This window comes from Apus apus, chromosome 13, assembly GCF_020740795.1.
Source record: "Apus apus isolate bApuApu2 chromosome 13, bApuApu2.pri.cur, whole genome shotgun sequence".
Classification (NCBI taxonomy): domain Eukaryota; kingdom Metazoa; phylum Chordata; class Aves; order Apodiformes; family Apodidae; genus Apus; species Apus apus.
In genome coordinates, this window is record NC_067294.1 from 18,084,428 (window position 1) to 18,101,744 (window position 17,317).

Sequence of the window (17,317 nt, forward strand, 5' to 3'; positions counted from 1 at the left end):
TCCAGCCCACTCAGAACGCATGGATGTGTTCCCGAAATGCTGCTGCTAGGTGGCTATTTCCTCGGCAATGACTGCGAGGAGTGACCTTCGAGACAGCACACTCACCAAGGGAGTTCGAAGTGGGTTTATTGGTTTCTCTCATCAGGCAATTAACTCTTACACATGTGTGAGCAACAGGAAATATCACATGATTTATCGAGCAATAATAGCGAGAAGTGAAGGCAAAGAAACCAGGAATCTTCTTGACGCCCTGTGTTCTACAGTGCCTGAAGTTTGTTGAAAGCTTTTTAGCCAATTTTCCTTTAAAACCACAAACTGTACATTTAATTCTCTACTACACTGCACTAAAAGTTCCTGAAACATTCATTTTAAACTTATAGTAAAAAAAAAACCCACAACCAACAACCAAACCAAACGAGGACACATTGCTGAAAAGCCCTTCTTTACAGTCTGGAGAACCTTCAGCTCCTGGTCATATCAGCAAAGGGGCCAATGTCAGCTGTGTCTAAGGGAATCAGCTTTTTTCTTAATTAATTACTTCATTAGCATCATTAACTTTGCTTCATATCTGGTTGGCCTGGTATTGAATACTCTGCCTAAAATTAAGACATTCCTACAGAGCTCTCTTCATAAGGGAAAAAGAAAAAATAAAGAAGAAGTGGCAATGGAAAGATGTCTGGATGCTCTAAGATGTTTATCCCAGGATTCCCCTGACATGTAGAAGCAGTAGCTCTCACAATCATATATCAAGTCTAGGTGTAATTTGCATGCAACACAGTCCTCCTCCTCCTCTCTCCATGTAAGAAATAGAAAATACAAATAGGAATAAAGTACTGCGCAAGGGAAGAGTGGGTTTGCTCTCCCACAGAGAAGACTTGCACCTCCATGGTACGTGTTTGGTGGAAGTTTGGTCTCTCTGTTTTCTTTCCCCTCTAAGGATGTTAGCCCGTGAGGACAGACATGCTTGTCTTTCTCCTCCCTCACTGATGGCTGAGCCAAGGGTTTGGATCAGAACTGACATTTTGCTCCATCCCCTGGTTTCCAGCACAAGCTGCTTCCACAGCTCTGGGCCTTGTGTCTTCGGAGAGGGGAGCTCTGCCCTGCAAAGAACAGAGAGGGGAGGTTGTCATCTGAAGGTCAGCAGGCACCAGCAACTGCAGTCAATGGAGTTGAATGGTGATGTATGGAGATGGTTCCCTGAGGCTGCTGTGACTGCAGCTCTGAGAACCTGCAGTGAAGTGAGTCTAAGCCATCAGTGGTATGAAATCCTAACCTGTTAAGAGGAGGCTGTAAAGTGGTGTTTGTGGTTCTTCAGCCTCACATATACTTATTGTCCAGACTCATGTGAAGTGCTATGTGGATCCCTGGAAAACTAGTAAACCCCTTTTTAGAGGGGCCTTGGACTGAGCGGGACACTGAGGAGTGCAGGATCTTGTTCAGTGATCACCTCTTGTCTCCCCCCTGCTCTTTGAACAGCAAGAGCTTAGCGGGCACCTGAGAAATTAGTACCTCAACGTGCACAGCTGCATGGAGAAGTGTTCATGTATCTGGCAGCACCCAAGAAGGTCAAGAAATCTTGAGAGAGTTTACAGTGAAGTCATAGCATTACACTATTTTTTGAGATGCTACAGAACCAGCTGTTTCTACAAGTGGTGCTACAAAACCAGCTGCTTCTACAAAGACAACGTCCACTCCCTTTCCAGTCAAGCTAGTTCATCCTGTGACCAGGAGCAAGGCAAAGGCAAAACACTCCTCCCTTTTTACCCGCTCCCGTCTGAGACATCCAAAGTTTCTTCAGGCAACAACAGAGACTGAAACTGAGGAGGCAGAGGATTCTAAATCAGTTGATGGAGCAGGTAACTCTCAAACAGATAAAAAATCAGGCCACTCTCAAGCAGACAGAACAGCAGGCCCTCCTCAATCAGATGACTACGATGACCTTGTCCAGCCTTTCTCCATGAAAGAACTGCACCTCATGAGAAAGGACTTCACCCGCACTGATGCTGAGGGAATTCTTCCTTGGCTGCTCCGATGCTTTGATAGTGCTGCTGAAACCTACAGTGTGGATGAGAGAGAAGCCAAGCAGTTGGGATCCTTGGCCAGAGATGCCGGTATTGATAGAGAGCTTAGTAGTAAGATGGGAACCACCACCCTGTGAGACGACTTCTTTCAGCTGTGAGAGAGAGATACCCCCACAAGGGTGACATCGAATGGCACCAAAGCAGAACACCCACTCTTGAGAAAGCCATCACATATTTGAGAGAAACAGCTGTGTGAGAGGTGATTGATGATAAAGATGGACTTACAAATCCTGATGATGTTCTGTGCCACACACAAATGTTCTGGAGGTTTGCTCAGGCTGTACCAGCAGCACATGCCCATATATCCTCCTCATGGGGTGCTTTGATGATGAAGCAAGACCAAGTGTGCATGAGGTGGCTTTCAAAGCACGACTGTATTGAGACATAATCTCTGATTCCCATCAGTTCCACACCTCAGCCATTGAACAAATGACTGACAGAAAGAAGAAGATGCCTAATATATGGGGAAATAAACTCCAGAATCTCCCTAGAGACAACTGGTCACATGTTGCAGCCATTAAGAAGAGCTGTCCTGCTACAAGGCAGAAGCAAGAGAGACACGACCCACTGCAACACCATCTGTGGTCTCTCAAGCAAAGTTATTTTAAGGAGGACATGAGAATTTGGGACAAGAAACCCACTGAAACTCTCCAGATACGCATGTAAGAGCTACTAAACAGAACAAAGGCAGGAGATTGTTCTTCCAAGAAGGCTGCACCAGTCGTCACCCAGGATGGTGCATCAAACTCTAATGCTCAATATTAGAGTTGCCCTGATGCTAGCCAGGGGGAGGAGAGGGACAAACGGGTTTGCTGGACTCTGTGGATTCGGTGGCCTGGCACATTAGAACCACACAGGTATAAAGCCCTGGAGGACACTGGTGCACAGTGCAACCTAATGCCATTGAATGATAAAGGGACAGAATCCGTCACTACTTCTGGAGTGACAGGAGGTTCTCAACAACTGCCTGTTGTGGAGGCTGATGGGAGCCTCACTGGTAAGGAGTGGCAAATGCACCCTGGAGTGACTGGCCCAAATGCTCCATGCATCATGGGCATAGACTCTCTCAAGAAAGGATACTTCTGTGACCTGAAAGGGTACTGGTGGGCCTTTGGTAGAGCAGCTATAGAGACTGAGGACACTGAACAGTTACATAAGTCTTCTGGATGCTGGTTTTGCTGTAAAAAGAAGCAAGATCCAAGGAACTTCAAGAGAGACCCAGTTCCAGGGAATCAAGTGGCAAGATGGACGTCGCCAGATCCCAATGGATGTGATTAACAAAATAACAGCTGTGCCCCCCCCATTGCCTAAAAAGGACACTCAAACCTTTTTAGGGACTGTTGGTTTCTGGAGAATGCATATTCCATGTCACAGTGAAATTGTGAAACCTCTCTCTGAGGTGAACCGAAAGAAGAGTGAGTTTAAACGCGGTCCTGACCAACAGAAAGGTTTTGAGCAGATCAGAAAGAAGGTTGTGCAGGCCATGGCCCTTGGACCAGTTCAAACAGGGCCAGACATCAAATATGTGCTCTACACCACAGCTGGACACAAGGGTCCCAACTGGAGCCTCTGGCAGAAAGCACCAGGGGACACTCAAGGTCGACCCTTGGGATTCTGGAGCTGGAGCTACAGAGGTTCCCAGGCCAACTACACGACACCTGAGAAGGAGACACTTGCAGCATATGAAGGAGTTAGAGCCGCTTCAGAAGTGATGGGCACTGAAGCTCCTCCTGGCGCCCAGATTCCCAGTGCTGAGATTCCTGTGCCAGAGTCACCTTTCTCCTGTCTATCATGCCACTGATGTGACTTGGAGTAAATGGACTGTTTCATCAGCCAGCGAGCTCCAGTAAAAAGACCAAATCATCCAGGTACTGTAGAAGCAACTACGGACTGGCCAGAAGGCACAAACTTTGGAATGCCAGCACAAGAAGTGGTGAGACGGGCTCAAGAAGCTCCACCATATGATCATCTAGCAGAGACTGAGAAACAATTTGTTCTTTTCACCCATGGCTCCTTTTGTCTTGTAGGGAACCAACAGAAGTGGAAAGCTGCCCTGTGGGGTCCTACACAACCAGTTGCACAAGCAGCTGAAGGAGAAGGTGAATCAAGTCAGTTTTCAAAGGTCAAAGCCATCCAGCTGGCTTTGGAGATGGCTGAATAAGAGGGGTGGCCGAGACTCTTACCTCTACACTCACTTGTGGATGGCAGCAAATGCCTTGTGGGGTTGGCTAAAGCAGGGGCAGCAGAACAACTGGCAGCAAAAAGGTCAACCTGTTTGGGTTGCTGACCTGTGGAAAGACACTGCAGCTGGGCTAGAGAAGCTGGTGGTAAAAGTGTGTCATGTAGATGCACAAGTGCCTCTGAGTCAAGCTCTTTTCAGTGATGACCAGTGATAGGACAAGGAGTAATGGATACAAATTGCAGCATAGGAGGTTTAAGGTGAATATGAGAAAAAAATTTTTTACTGTGAGAGTGACAGAGCCCTGGGACAGGCTGCCCAGAGAGGTTGTGGAGTCTCCTTCACTGGAGACATTCAAAACCCGCCTGGACGCCTTCCTGTGTGATGTGCTCTGGGTGACCCTGCACTGGCAGGGGGGTTGGGCTAGATGATCTTTCGAGGTCCCTTCCAACCCCTAGGATTCTATGATTCTATGATTCTATGAACATCACAATCAACGAGCAGATGAGGCTGCTCAAGTGTTCCAAACAGACTTAGACTGGGAACATGAGGGTGAGCTCTTTCTGGCTTGATGGGCCCATGATGCTTCAGCTGATCAGGGCAGAGATGCAACATAGAAATGGGCTTGTGAACGAGGGGTGGACATAACCATGGACACTGTTGTGCAGGTGATCCACAACTGTGAGATGTGTGCTCCTATTAAGCAGGTGAAACGGTTGAAGCCTTTGTGGTATGAGAGGAGGTGGTCACAGTACAGGTATGGGGAGGCCTTTTGAGTACATCACACTGCCTCAGAGACAGCAGGGTAAGCGCTGTGTGCTTATGATGGTGGAAACAAGGACAGGATGAGAAACATCTCCTGTGCCTCATGCCACAGCCAGGAACACTATCCTGGGCCTTGAGAAACAAATCTTGTGGAGACGTGGTATACTCCAGAGAGAAGTGAGTCAGACAATGGGATCCATTTCAAAAACAGTCTTGTGACTGACTGGGCTAAAGAGCCTGGTATTGAGTGGATCTACCATATCCCGTACTATGCACAAGCCTCAGGGAAAGTTGAAAGCTACAATGGTTTGTTGAAAGCTTCTCTGAAGGCAACGGGTGCTGGAACTATCAAAAACCAGGACAAAAATCTGGCAAAGGCCACCTGGGTAGTTAATACCAGAGGATCCATCAGTCGGGCTGGTCCTGCTCAGTCAGACCTTTTACACACTGCAGATGGGGATAAAGTCCCTGTGGTGTGTGAAAGGAGCCTGCAGGGTAAAAGTGTTTGGGTCTATCCTGCTTCAGGCAAAGGTAAACCTGTCCGGGGTGTTGCTTTTGCTCAGGGACCTGCACATACCTGGTGTGTGAGGATGGAGGATGGTGAAGCACAATGTGTACCTCAAGGTAATGTGACTCTGGGGGAGAGTCCTTAATTTGACAGCTGGCAAAATATAGAGCCCATATGTAACTGCAGTCAATGGAGTTGAATGGTGATGTATGGAGATGGGTCCCCTGAGGCTGCTGTGACTGCAGCTCTGAGAACCTGCAGTGAAGCCAGTCTAAGCCATCAGTGGTTATGAAATCCAAACCTGTTAAGAGGAGGCTGTAAGGTGGAGTTTGTGGTTCTTCAGCCTCACATATTCTTATCATCCAGACTCATGCAAAGTGCTAGGAACATCCCTGGAAAACCGGTAAACCCCTGTTTAGAGGGGCCTTGGACTGAGCGGGACACTGAGGAGAGCAGGATCTTTTTCAGTGATCACCTCTTGTCTCCCCCCTGCTTTTTGAACAGCAAGAGCTTAGCGGGCACCTGAGAAATTAGTACCTTAACATGCACAGCTGCATGGAGAAGAGAAGTGTTGGTACATCTGGCAGCACCCAAGAGGGTCAAGAAATCTTGAGATAATGTATAGTAAAGTCATAGTACTATAGTATTCCTGGGGATGGAAGGAAGCGTAAATAGCATCGAGCAAAGACTCATTCAGGCTGAGAAAGGCCTCCAAGGTTATCAAGTGCAAGCATCAATCTCAGCCCAGACACCCCCAGCCACTTGGGTACCTGAGGACAAGCTGGAATACAAGGGGGGTTATTTTCTGCCAAATTACTTTGTCCTTTGACGCAACATCTTAAAGATCATAGATACGCTAAGGTTGAAGAAGACCACTCAGATCAACAAGTCCAACCGCCAGCCTGACACCACCGTGCCCACTAACTCATGTCCTGAAATGCCATGTCTACACATTCTTTAAACACATCCATGAATGGTGAGTCCACCACGTTCCTGGGCAGCCCATTCTCAAGCTTGACCCCTCTTTCAGTAAAGACAGGCCATGTAAGCCTCCCCTTCATCAAAAGAAGTCATGAGAAGTCATCCCTTCAGCCTGCTCCTCTCCAGACTAAACAATATCAGTTCTGTCAGCCACTCCTCACCAGACTTTTTGTCCAGATGTTTCAACACCTCCTCAATGTCCTTCTGGCATTGAGGAGCTCAAAAATTACCTCAGGACTCAAGGTGCACCTCCACTAGTGCTGAGTCTAGGGGCATGATCCCTTCCCTACTCCTGCTAGCCACACCATTGCTGATCCAAGCCTGGATGCTGTTGGCCTTCTTGGCTGCTTGAGCACATTCCTGGCTTATGTTTGTATGGATGTCAGGTGACACCCCGAGGTCCTTTTCCGCCCAGCAGCTTTACAGACAGTGTTCCCCAAGCCTGTAGCATCACTTGGAGTTGTTCTGAGCCAAGTGCAGGAGTCGGCACTTTGGGAACTGCACCTTTTCCTCATCCTTGGTGGCAATGTCCCTCCCCTGCACCCAAAAACAGGATGGAGAGTCTCCCTGGCTCTCTTTTTGTTGTTGATGTCTTTGTAAGTGCAACTGGGAAGGCACACCTCCCACTGGACCAGGTTCTCCAAGCCCCATCCACACTGGACTTGAACACTTCCAGAAGAGGGACCTCCAGACCTTCACAGGGCAACCAGGTCCAGTGACTCACCACCATCCCAGCTAAGAATTCCTTCGTAATGTTCCAACCTAAATTGTCCCTCTTCCTGTTTAAAGCCACCAGCCATCATGAAGTCCTGCCCCAGCTTTCTTGTACATGCCCTTCATGTACTAAAAGGTCCTCTAGAGGTCTCCCCAGAACCTTCTCTTCTCCAGGCTGAACAACTAATTAACCTTGTCCTGTTGTACATGCGCTTGTCAATAGACCCTCCCCAGCTTTCCCGTAGCCTGCTCAGGCACTGGAATGTGCTCCAGAGGACTCCCCAGAGCCTTCGCTTTGGTAAAGCCTTCTCCACATTGAACAACTAAACACCATCACTATCTCAGCCTGTCCTCATGGAAGAGGTGCTCCAGACCTGTGATCACCTTCAGTGATGACACCTGGACACACGACGTACCGACGATGCTCCCTCCAAGCTTCCTCTGCCTCCCAACAATCTCTCTTTCCATCGAGATCCCTCTAACCTAAATCTATCCTTTTCCTGTTTAAAGTCAGTACCGCTTATAGAAAATCCCTCCCCAGCAAGCCCCTAGTGCCTTTAAGGTACTGGCAGGTGCTCTAAAGTCTAGCCAGAGCCTTCTGTTCTCCAGGCTGAACACCCCCACCTTTTGCAGCCTGTCTTCAGAGGAAAGGTGCTCCAGCCCTCTGATCATTTCAGTGACGACAAACCAACATCCCACATCCCCCACACATCTCCATCCCACTCCCACCGCCGCCCACCACCCCCTGCTCCCGGCCAGGACCCTCACCTGTGCGGCCCAGTCGCCTTCCTCGCCGAGGTTGGTGGCCTCCTGCGAGCACACCGAGCTGCGCTGGTCGGGCGGGCCGGGGGGCAGCCCGGCGGGGAAGCAGGGCAAGAGCGGCCTGAGGAAGCGAAAGTCGCTGTTGACGGTGCCGCCGGCGAAGCAGATGTCGTAGACGTAGCTGCGGGGCAGGGAGCCCGCCGTGCTCTCCGTCACAGCCGTCGGGAAGGTGGGCAAGGGCTCGGCCCTGGCCCGCCGCAGCCTCAGCACCACGGCGGCCACGGCGCTGGCCACGAAGAGCGCCGACACGCAGGCCAGCGAGGCGATGAGGTAGAGGGTGAGGGGCCCGTCGGGCTCGGCGGCCGGCGCCTCCTCGCTCCGCCGCCAGTGCGCGTCGGAGAAGCCGTCCACCAGGGCGATGGCCAGGGTGGCGCTGGCGGAGCGCGGCGGCTGCCCGCGGTCTCGCACCAGCACCACGAGCCTCTGGCGGGCCGCGTCCCTCTCCGCCACGGCCCGCGCCGTGCGCACCTCGCCGCTGTGCAGCCCCACGCGGAACAGCCCCGGCTCCGTCGCCTTGGCCAGCTCGTACGACAGCCACGCGTTCTGCCCCGCGTCCGCGTCCACCGCCACCACCTTGGCCACCAGCTCGCCCGCCGCCGCCCCGCGCGCCACCAGCTCGCCCGCCAACGCGCTGCTGCCGGGGGGCGGGTGCAGCACCACGGGCGCGTTGTCGTTCTCGTCGCGCACCACCACGCGCAGCACCGCCTGCGCGCTCAGCGGCGGCGAGCCGCCGTCGGCAGCGCGCACCGCCACCTCCAGGCCGCGCACCTCCTCGTAGTCCAGCGCCCGCAGCACGTACACGTCCCCGCTCACAGCGTTGACCGACACGGCGGGCTGCTCCTTGCCCTCCTGCCGCACCAGCGCGTAGCTGACGCGGGCGTTCTCCCCCGCGTCGGCGTCCGTGGCCTTCACGCTGCCGATCCGGACCATCGGGCTGTTGTTCTCCGTCACCCACAGCGTGTACACCTGCTGCGCGAACTCGGGCGCGTTGTCGTTCACGTCCGAGATCCGCACGAAGATGCTTGCCCGCGAGCTCAGCCGCGGCCTGCCCCAGTCCAGCGCCGTGATGCTGATGTTATACTCCGCCGTCCTCTCCCTGTCCAGCGCCGCGTTGGTTCGCAGCTCGTAGTAGCTGTCGAACGTGGGGCTGAGGCTGAACGGCAGGTCCCCGGCGATCGAGCACTCCGTCCTGCCGTTGTCCCCGGAGTCCCGGTCCCGCACGCTGAACAGGGCCACCACGGTGCGCGGCGCCGCGTCCTCGGCGATGGAGGCGCTGACGGACGTGAGCGCTATCTCCGGGGCGTTGTCGTTCACGTCCAGGACCTCTATTTGCACTTTGCAGCGTGAAGAGAGTCCTCCGCCGTCGGTGGCTCTCACCTCCATCTCGTGGTTTCTGGCTTCCTCGAAGTCGACGTTGCCCGCCACCCGAATCTCCCCCGTGGCAGGGTTCAGCTCGAAGAGCTGCCGGGACTGCTGCGGTATCCGGGCAAAAGAGTAACGCACCTTCCCGTTGGAGCCTTCGTCGGGATCCGTGGCCACCACTCTGACCACCAGCTGCTCCGGGGGGCTGTTCTCGGCCAGCCGCACATCGTAGACCTCCCGGGCGAAGACCGGCTTGTTGTCATTGGCATCGAGCACCACGATCCGGACCCGAGCCGTGCCCGAGCGGGGTGGCGAGCCCCCGTCGGTGGCCGTGAGCACTAAATTCAGCTCTCGCTGCTCTTCGCGGTCCAGCTGCCTCTCTAGGACAAGCTCCGCGTATTTGGCCCCATCCTTTCTAGTTCCGACAGCGAGGGAGAAATGCGAATTGGAGCCGAGGCTGTAGTTCTGCAAACCGTTCATGCCCACGTCCCGGTCGTGGGCGCTTTCCAGAAGGAAACGAGACCCTGGAGATTCCGTTTCAGGAATCTCTAAGACCATTTCCTTCACCGGGAACACCGGAGAATTGTCGTTCACGTCACGAACCTCCACCTCCCCGCGGATCAGCTGCATCGGAATCTCAAGGAATACCTTAAAGAAGAGCGTGCAGGTCTCGCTCTGCGGACAGAGCTGCTCTCGGTCCAGCGACTCCTTCACCGTCAGGACGCCGCTGCTCGGATCCAGGCGGAAAAGCTGCTCGTTCCCCTCGGACACAACGCGGGCCTTGCGAGCCGCCAGCTGGCTCGCAGCCACCCCCAGCTCCTTGCCAATGTCGGCGACAAAGGACTCCCTCTCCATTTCCTCCGCCACAGAGTAGCGGAGGCGCTCGGCCCCGCTCTGACACACGCAAACGCACAGAAGAAACAAGAGCACTTGCCTCTCGCTGCCTCCGCTCCGTCTCCCGCTCGCCATCCCTCTCCACCAAAGCCATCCTCCCTCCTCCGCGGCTCCCAGCATTTTTTCTCAGCGGCGTCCGAGGCAGAGCGCTCTGGCTCAGGGGTGGCGGCAGAAGGGGCTCGGAAAGCCCCCGAGCACCCCGGCTCCGTGCCCCGCCGCCCTTCCCCAGCAGCTCCCGCGGCTGCTTTTTGTCTCCCGCTGCCTGCACAGCCGGGGCGGGCGGAGGAACCTGCGGCTCCGTGGCCAACACCCCCACCCAGCGTCGCAAGGCGGAATCTTCCCTCTGCCTTTTTCGGGCCAGCGCTGCTGCCGCAACGATGATGCTGTTCTGGGACACACCATCCTTAGGCTGTTTAATTCGCAGTCTGTAGCACACCCCATCCAAACGACACACCACTCCAGGGGATCTTTAAGGTCCTTTCCAACTCAAACCATTCCACGATTCTACAGTCCTTTCTTCTTTGGTGTTACCGCACAGGCTTAGAAATACTTGTAAGTTCCCAGCACTGTGAGATCAAACCTGAAATTTCGGACTTGTGTAAGGATCGAAGGCCAACAACTAGTTAACATGAAAGGCGAGGAGAGGTCACTAATGAAAGCCCCAGATACACAAACTCTGAGGAGCCAGAGCGAAGGGAGACAACAGCAAAGACCAGGGATCTAACGGCACTCATCGATGGGCCATTAGCAGAACCGTTCACGTGTAAACGGCAAGAGGTTCAACCAGAAACTTGTTAATGATCAGGGGAAAAAAGAAAATATGATCATGGATTATCGAAAAGGGTCTCTGAATAAAAAGTTACTTGATCCAAGTATGTTTTATGGTGGAATTCTAAGAATATGAAATATTGATATGGGATGTCTAGATGCAGGATCTTATTCAGTAGAAGGAGTGATCAAGAGTTGACTCGAGACGACCAGCCGTGAGGAAACGGGTAGGAGAGGGGCGAGTGAGGGAAATACCACTGCTACAGAATCATTTTTGGTTCCTTTTCCAAGAGAGCATCCAGCCTCCTCTCCCACTCTGCATTCAGCCCAGTTAACCCCTTCCCCATCACTCTGATCAATGCAAACGTTGCTTTCTCGCCGTATTAACTCGGTGCGTACCAACCAACGGGCTCTGCCTGACCCACCCCACACCTGCGGTGAAATCCTCCCAAATCCCCCAGGGATGGATCTCCGGGACCGCCTCCCTGCCTCCAGTCTCCAGTTCTGCCTTGGGCTGCATTTTCACGCGGTTCTCCATGTTGCAATTCCCAGCACATCCCTTAGAAAGGCTCCCAACAGGGCAACCGAGATCTTTCAGCTGAGCTCGCAGCTGATGGCAGCCACGCAGCATCCGACTGGTGCTCACTGGTCTCTCCCTCCTTGGGAGCTTTCTCCTCCCCGCCCCTCCAACACACGCCCAGCAATGGCCTCAGCTGGGCTCAGAAAACCGCCCTGCACCTCGCTCCGGGCCTGATCCCAGCTCTCTCTCATATCCCCTGCATACAGCCCACTCAGAACGCATGGATGTGTTCCCGAAATGCTGCTGCTAGGTGGCTATTTCCTCGGCAATGACTGCGAGGAGTGACCTTCGAGACAGCACACTCACCAAGGGAGTTCGAAGTGGGTTTTATTGGTTTTTCTCACCAGGCAATTGACTCTTACACATGTGTGAGCAACAGGAAATATCACATGATTTATCGAGCAATAATAGCGAGAAGTGAAGGCAAAGAAACCAGGAATCTTCTTGACGCCCTGTGTTCTACAGTGCCTGAAGTTTGTTGAAAGCGTTTTAGCCTATTTTACTTGAAAAACACAAACTGCATTTAATTCTCTACTATGCTGCACTAAAAACTCCTGAAACATTCATTTCAAACTTATAGTAAGAAAAAAACCCACAACCAACAACCAAACCAAACGAGGACACATTGCTGAAAGCCCTTCTTTACAGTCTGCAGAACTTTCAACTCCTGGTCAAATCTGCAAAGGGGAACCAATGTCAGCTGTGTCTAAGGGAATCAGCTTTTTTTTTTTTTTTAATTAATTACTTCATTAGCATCATTAACTTCGCTTCATATCTGGTTGGCCTGGAATTGCATAGTCTGCATAAAATTAAGAAATTACTACAGAGCTCTCTTCAAAACGGAAAATGAAAACTGAAGAAGTGGCAATGGAAAGATGTCTGGATGATCTAATATGTTTATCCCAGGATTCCCCTGACATGTAGAAGCAGGAGCACTCTCACAATCATACATCAAGTCTGGGTGTAATCAGCATGCAACACAGTCCTCCTCTTCCTCTATGCACAGAAGAAATAGAAAATACAAATAGGAATAAAGTACTGCTCAAGGGAAGAGTGGGTTTGCTCTCCCACAGAGAAGACTTGCACCCCCATGGTATGTGTTTGGTGGAAGTTTGGTCTCTCTGTTTTCTTTCCCCTCTGAGGATGTTAGCCCGTGAGGACAGACATGCTTGTCTTTCTCCTCCCTCACTGATGGCTGAGCCAAGGGTTTGGATCAGAACTGACATTTTGCTCCATCCCCTGGTTTCCAGCACAAGCTGCTTCCACAGCTCTGGGCCTCGTGTCTTCGGAGAGGGGAGCTCTGCCCTGCAAAGAACAGAGAGGGGAGGTTGTCATCTGAAGGTCAGCAGGCACCAGCAACTGCAGTCAATGGAGTTGAATGGTGATGTATGGAGATGGTTCCCCTGAGGCTGCTGTGACTGCAGCTCTGAGAACCTGCAGTGAAGTGAGTCTAAGCCATCAGTGGTTATGAAATCCTAACCTGTTAAGAGGAGGCTGTAAGGTGGTGTTTGTGGTTCTTCAGTCTCACAAACACTTGTTGTACAGACTCATGTAAGGTGCTAGGGGGATCCCTGGAAAACTCGTAAACCCCTGTTTAGAGGGGCCTTGGACTGAGCGGGACACTGAGGAGAGCAGGATCTTGTTCAGTGATCACCTCTCGTCTCCCCCCTGCTCTTTGAACAGCAAGAGCTCGCCGGGCATCTCAGAAATTTAAGTGCACAGCTGCATGGAGAAGAGAATTGTTCATACATCTGGCAGCACTCAAGAAGGTCAGGAAACCTTGAGAGGGTTTACAGTAATGTCATAGCATTATTGTATTTTTTCAGATGAAAGAAACCTTAAATCCTGGTTTGAGCCAGGATGAAGTCAATTTTCCTTTTACTGATTTTTGGTTTTTTCCTTCATAAGCTTTCTTTTAACTAGTAGCAGAGTGTGAGGAAGGTCAGAGATCACAGAAGACAACTTCCTTCCTGCTTCTTCTTCTTCCCTGCTCCTCCATCCATGCCCAGCATCTGGGGAGTACTCCGTCCATCCATCACCGTTTACCCCCAGGCTCAAGCTCTCCTAACCCTCATAACTCTGTGCTTTCTTCAGCAGCACTCTGGGATTTCTCGGGACGGTTCACAGCTCAGGAGATGCTGTGGGAGTCGCTCGGGATGGGGGGAGGTCAGAGGGTTTTGCAGGTATCTGAAATATTTGTATATAATTGTATATATATTCTTATATCATTAGTGTTTAATTAAAGCTGTGTAGTTTAGTTTTCAATCCAGAAAAGTCTCTCTCTTTTTCTCTCTCTCCTTCTGTATGTGAGTGGGAGAGGGAGGGGTTGAGAGCATTGTAGTCAAACCCACGTAAAACGGTGAAAACAATTGTTTGGCGACCAACGTGGGGCTCGATTTTAAGCCCAGATTATACATTTTCATTAATTGGGAGTGTTCAAAATTCCCTCTCTGATGGGAGGAATCCCTCAGATACCAATGGGCAACAGTTCTGCTGAATTTCATGATGTATTGAAAACTGGACAGACACTTTCTGCCATGAACCTGTTGGACCTTTTTCCAAACATGCAATGTACATGTGGTGTGCAGCCCAGAGCATTCTGCTCTGTGGAGCTGCTCTTGTGATTGTTGCATGGTTTATCGACACAGCTGTAGCCATAATCAAACATATAATCACTAGCCTAGTGATCCTGGGGGTTGTGATACTGATCTTTTTGGGGGCACTGTATGTGTAGTTATGGTACCACTCCTAAAGTGAACAGAACAGTCCTTGTTGCTAATGCCAGTAGCAGGTGCAATTGTTTTCGGTTTCATTTTCTTTCAAGCTGAATCTCCCAGCTCCTGATCTGAATAGCATTGTTGCAGTAGGGGTGCTTCTGCTCAGTGTTTATGATGTATTGTGGAGATGTAGGGTGAGGTATTTCTCCATTCACTGCCAAACCGCACAGGCAATGCTCCTGCCACTGCTGCTGCTGCCACCCGTGATGCTGCCACCACCACTGCTGCTGATGCCACCACTTGTACTGCTACAAAACCAGCTGCTTCTACAAAGACAACGTCCACTCCCTTTCAAACCAAGCTAGTTCATCCTGTGACCAGGAGCAAGGCAAAGGCAAAACACTCCTCCCTTTTTACCTGCTCCTGTCTGAGACATCCAGAGTTTCTTCAGGCAACAATAGAGACTGAAACTGAGGAGGCAGAGGATTCTAAATCAGTTGATGGAGCAGGTACCTCTCAAACAGATAAAAAATCAGGCCGCTCTCAAGCAGACAGAACAGCAGGCCCTCCTCAATCAGATGACTACGATGACCTTGTCCAGCCTTTCTCCATGAAAGAACTGCACCTCATGAGAAAGGACTTCACCCGCACTGATGCTGAGGGAATTCTTCCTTGGCTGCTCCGATGCTTTGATAGTGCTGCTGAAACCTACAGTGTGGATGAGAGAGAAGCCAAGCAGTTGGGATCCTTGGCCAGAGATGCTGGTATTGATAGAGCGCTTAGTAGTAAGATGGGAACCACCACCCTGTGGGACCGACTTCTTTCAGCTGTGAGAGAGAGATACCCCCACAAGGGTGACATCGAATGGCACCAAAGCAGAACACCCACTCTTGAGAAAGCCATCACATATTTGAGAGAAATAGCTGTGCGAGAGGTGATTGATGATAAAGATGGACTTACAAATCCTGATGATGTTCTGTACCACACACAAATGTTCTGGAGGTTTGCTCAGGCTGTACCAGCAGCACGTGCCCATATATCCTCCTCATGGGGTGCTTTGATGATGACGGAAGACCAAGTGTGCGTGAGGTGTCCTTCAAAGCACGACAGTATGGAGACATAATCTCTGATTCCCATCAGTTCCACACCTCAGCCATTGAAAAAAGGACTGACAGAAAGAAGAAGATGCCAAACACATGGGGAAATAAACTCCAGAATCCCCCTAGAGAGAACTGGTCACGTGTTGCAGCCATTAAGAAGAGACATCCTGCTACAAGGCAGAAGCAAGAGAGACAGGACCCATTGCGACGCCATCTGTGGTCCCTCTTGCAAAATTATTTTAAAGAGGACATAAGAATTTGGGACAAGAAACCCACTGATATTCTCCAGGTACGCACGTAAGAGCGACTAAACAAAACAAGGCAGGTGATGATTCTTCCAAGAAGAAGGCTGCACCAGTCATGACCAAGGATGGTTCATCAACCTCTAATGCTCAATATTAGAGGTGCCCTGCCTCCAGCCAGGGGGAGGAGAGAGACAAACAAATTTACTGGACTGTGTGTATTCAGTGGCCTGGCATGTTAGAACCACAAAGGTATAAAGCCCTGGTGAATAAATGTGCCAATTGTCACTTCAAGAGTGCATAGACGACAATATCACACCAACAGAGACTCGGTGATTCCCTTTCATGAGCTGATCTGGCAATTGGAGAGCCAGGGAGTGATCAGCAGGACTCACTCACCCTTCAAAGGTCCTGTCTGGCCAGTGGGAAAGCCTGATGGCCAGTGGAGGCTGACAGTGGACTATCATGGCCTGAATGAGGTGACACCGCCACTCAGTGCTGCTGTGCTGGACATGCTAGAAGTTCAGTACGAGCTGGAGTCTAAAGCAGCCAGGTGGTGTTGCCACTATGGACATTGCTCATGCCTTCTTCTCTGTTCCTCTAGCGCCAGAGTGCAGGCCACAGTTGGCTTTCACCTGGAGGGGAGTCCAGTACACCTGGAATCGACTGCCCCAGGGGTGGAAACACAATTCAGCCATTTGCCATGGACTGATTCAGTCTGCACTGGAGAAGGGTGGAGCTCCAGAACACCTGCAGTACACCCATGACATCATTGTGTGGGGTGATTTGAGAGGAGAAGTCTTTGAGAAAGGTAAAAAGATCATCCAAATTCTTCTGGATGCTGGTTTTGCTGTAAAAAGAAGCAAGGTCAAGGCACCTTCACGAGATCCAGTTCCTGGGAATCAAGTACAAGATGGATGTCTCCAGATCCCAACGGATTTGATGAACGAAGTAATGCCCCCACCATTGCCTAAAAAGGACACTCAAACCTTTTTAGGGACTGTTGGTTTCTGGAGAATGCATATTCCATGTCACAGTGAAATGGTGAAACCTCTCTCTGAGGTGACCCGAAAGAAGAGTGACTTTAAATGGGGCCCTGACCAACAGAAAGGTTTTGAGCAGATCAAGAAGGAGGTTGTGCAGGCAATGGCCCTTGGACCAGTTCAAACAGGGCCAGACATCAAACATGTGCTCTACACCACAGCTGGACACAAGGGTCCCAACTGGAGCCTCTGGCAGAAGCACCAGGGGAGACTCGAGGTCGACCCTTGGGATTCTGGAGCTGCAGCTACAGAGGTTCCCAGGCCAACTACACGACACCTGAGAAGGAGACACTTGCAGCATATGAAGGAGTTAGAGCTGCTTCAGAAGTGATGGGCACTGAAGCTCCTCCTGGCACCCAGATTCCCAGTGCTGAGATTCATGTTCCAGAGTCACCTTTCTCCTGTCCATCATGCCACTGATGTCACTTGGAGTAAATGGACTGCTTTCATCAGCCAGCGAGCTGCAATAGGAAGACCTAATCATCCAGGTACTGTAGAAGCAATTACAGACTGGCCAGAGGGCACAAACTTTGGAATGCCAGCACAAGAAGTGGTGAGACG

At 51.2% G+C, this 17,317-nt stretch overlaps 1 protein-coding gene across 19 annotated transcripts in view; it reads right to left on the reverse strand.

Moving 5' to 3' along the window:
- Positions 1 to 17,317, reverse strand: part of LOC127389888 (protocadherin beta-15-like) — a 120,190-nt gene that overhangs the window by 43,983 nt on the left and 58,890 nt on the right. For 6 of the 19 annotated variants that reach the window (XM_051630869.1, XM_051630867.1, XM_051630850.1 and 3 more), the window contains one exon: positions 12,413 to 12,959. The exons of 6 other annotated variants lie outside the window; for them this stretch is intronic. In XM_051630869.1, the coding sequence (XP_051486829.1) occupies positions 12,840 to 12,959 (120 nt within the window). In that variant the 3' untranslated portion in view covers positions 12,413 to 12,839. Of the gene's footprint in view, positions 1 to 524; positions 1,101 to 7,996; positions 10,427 to 12,412; positions 12,960 to 17,317 lie in introns of those variants that run through there. 7 more of the 19 variants (XM_051630881.1, XM_051630859.1, XM_051630863.1 and 4 more) reach the window with 3 other exon arrangements.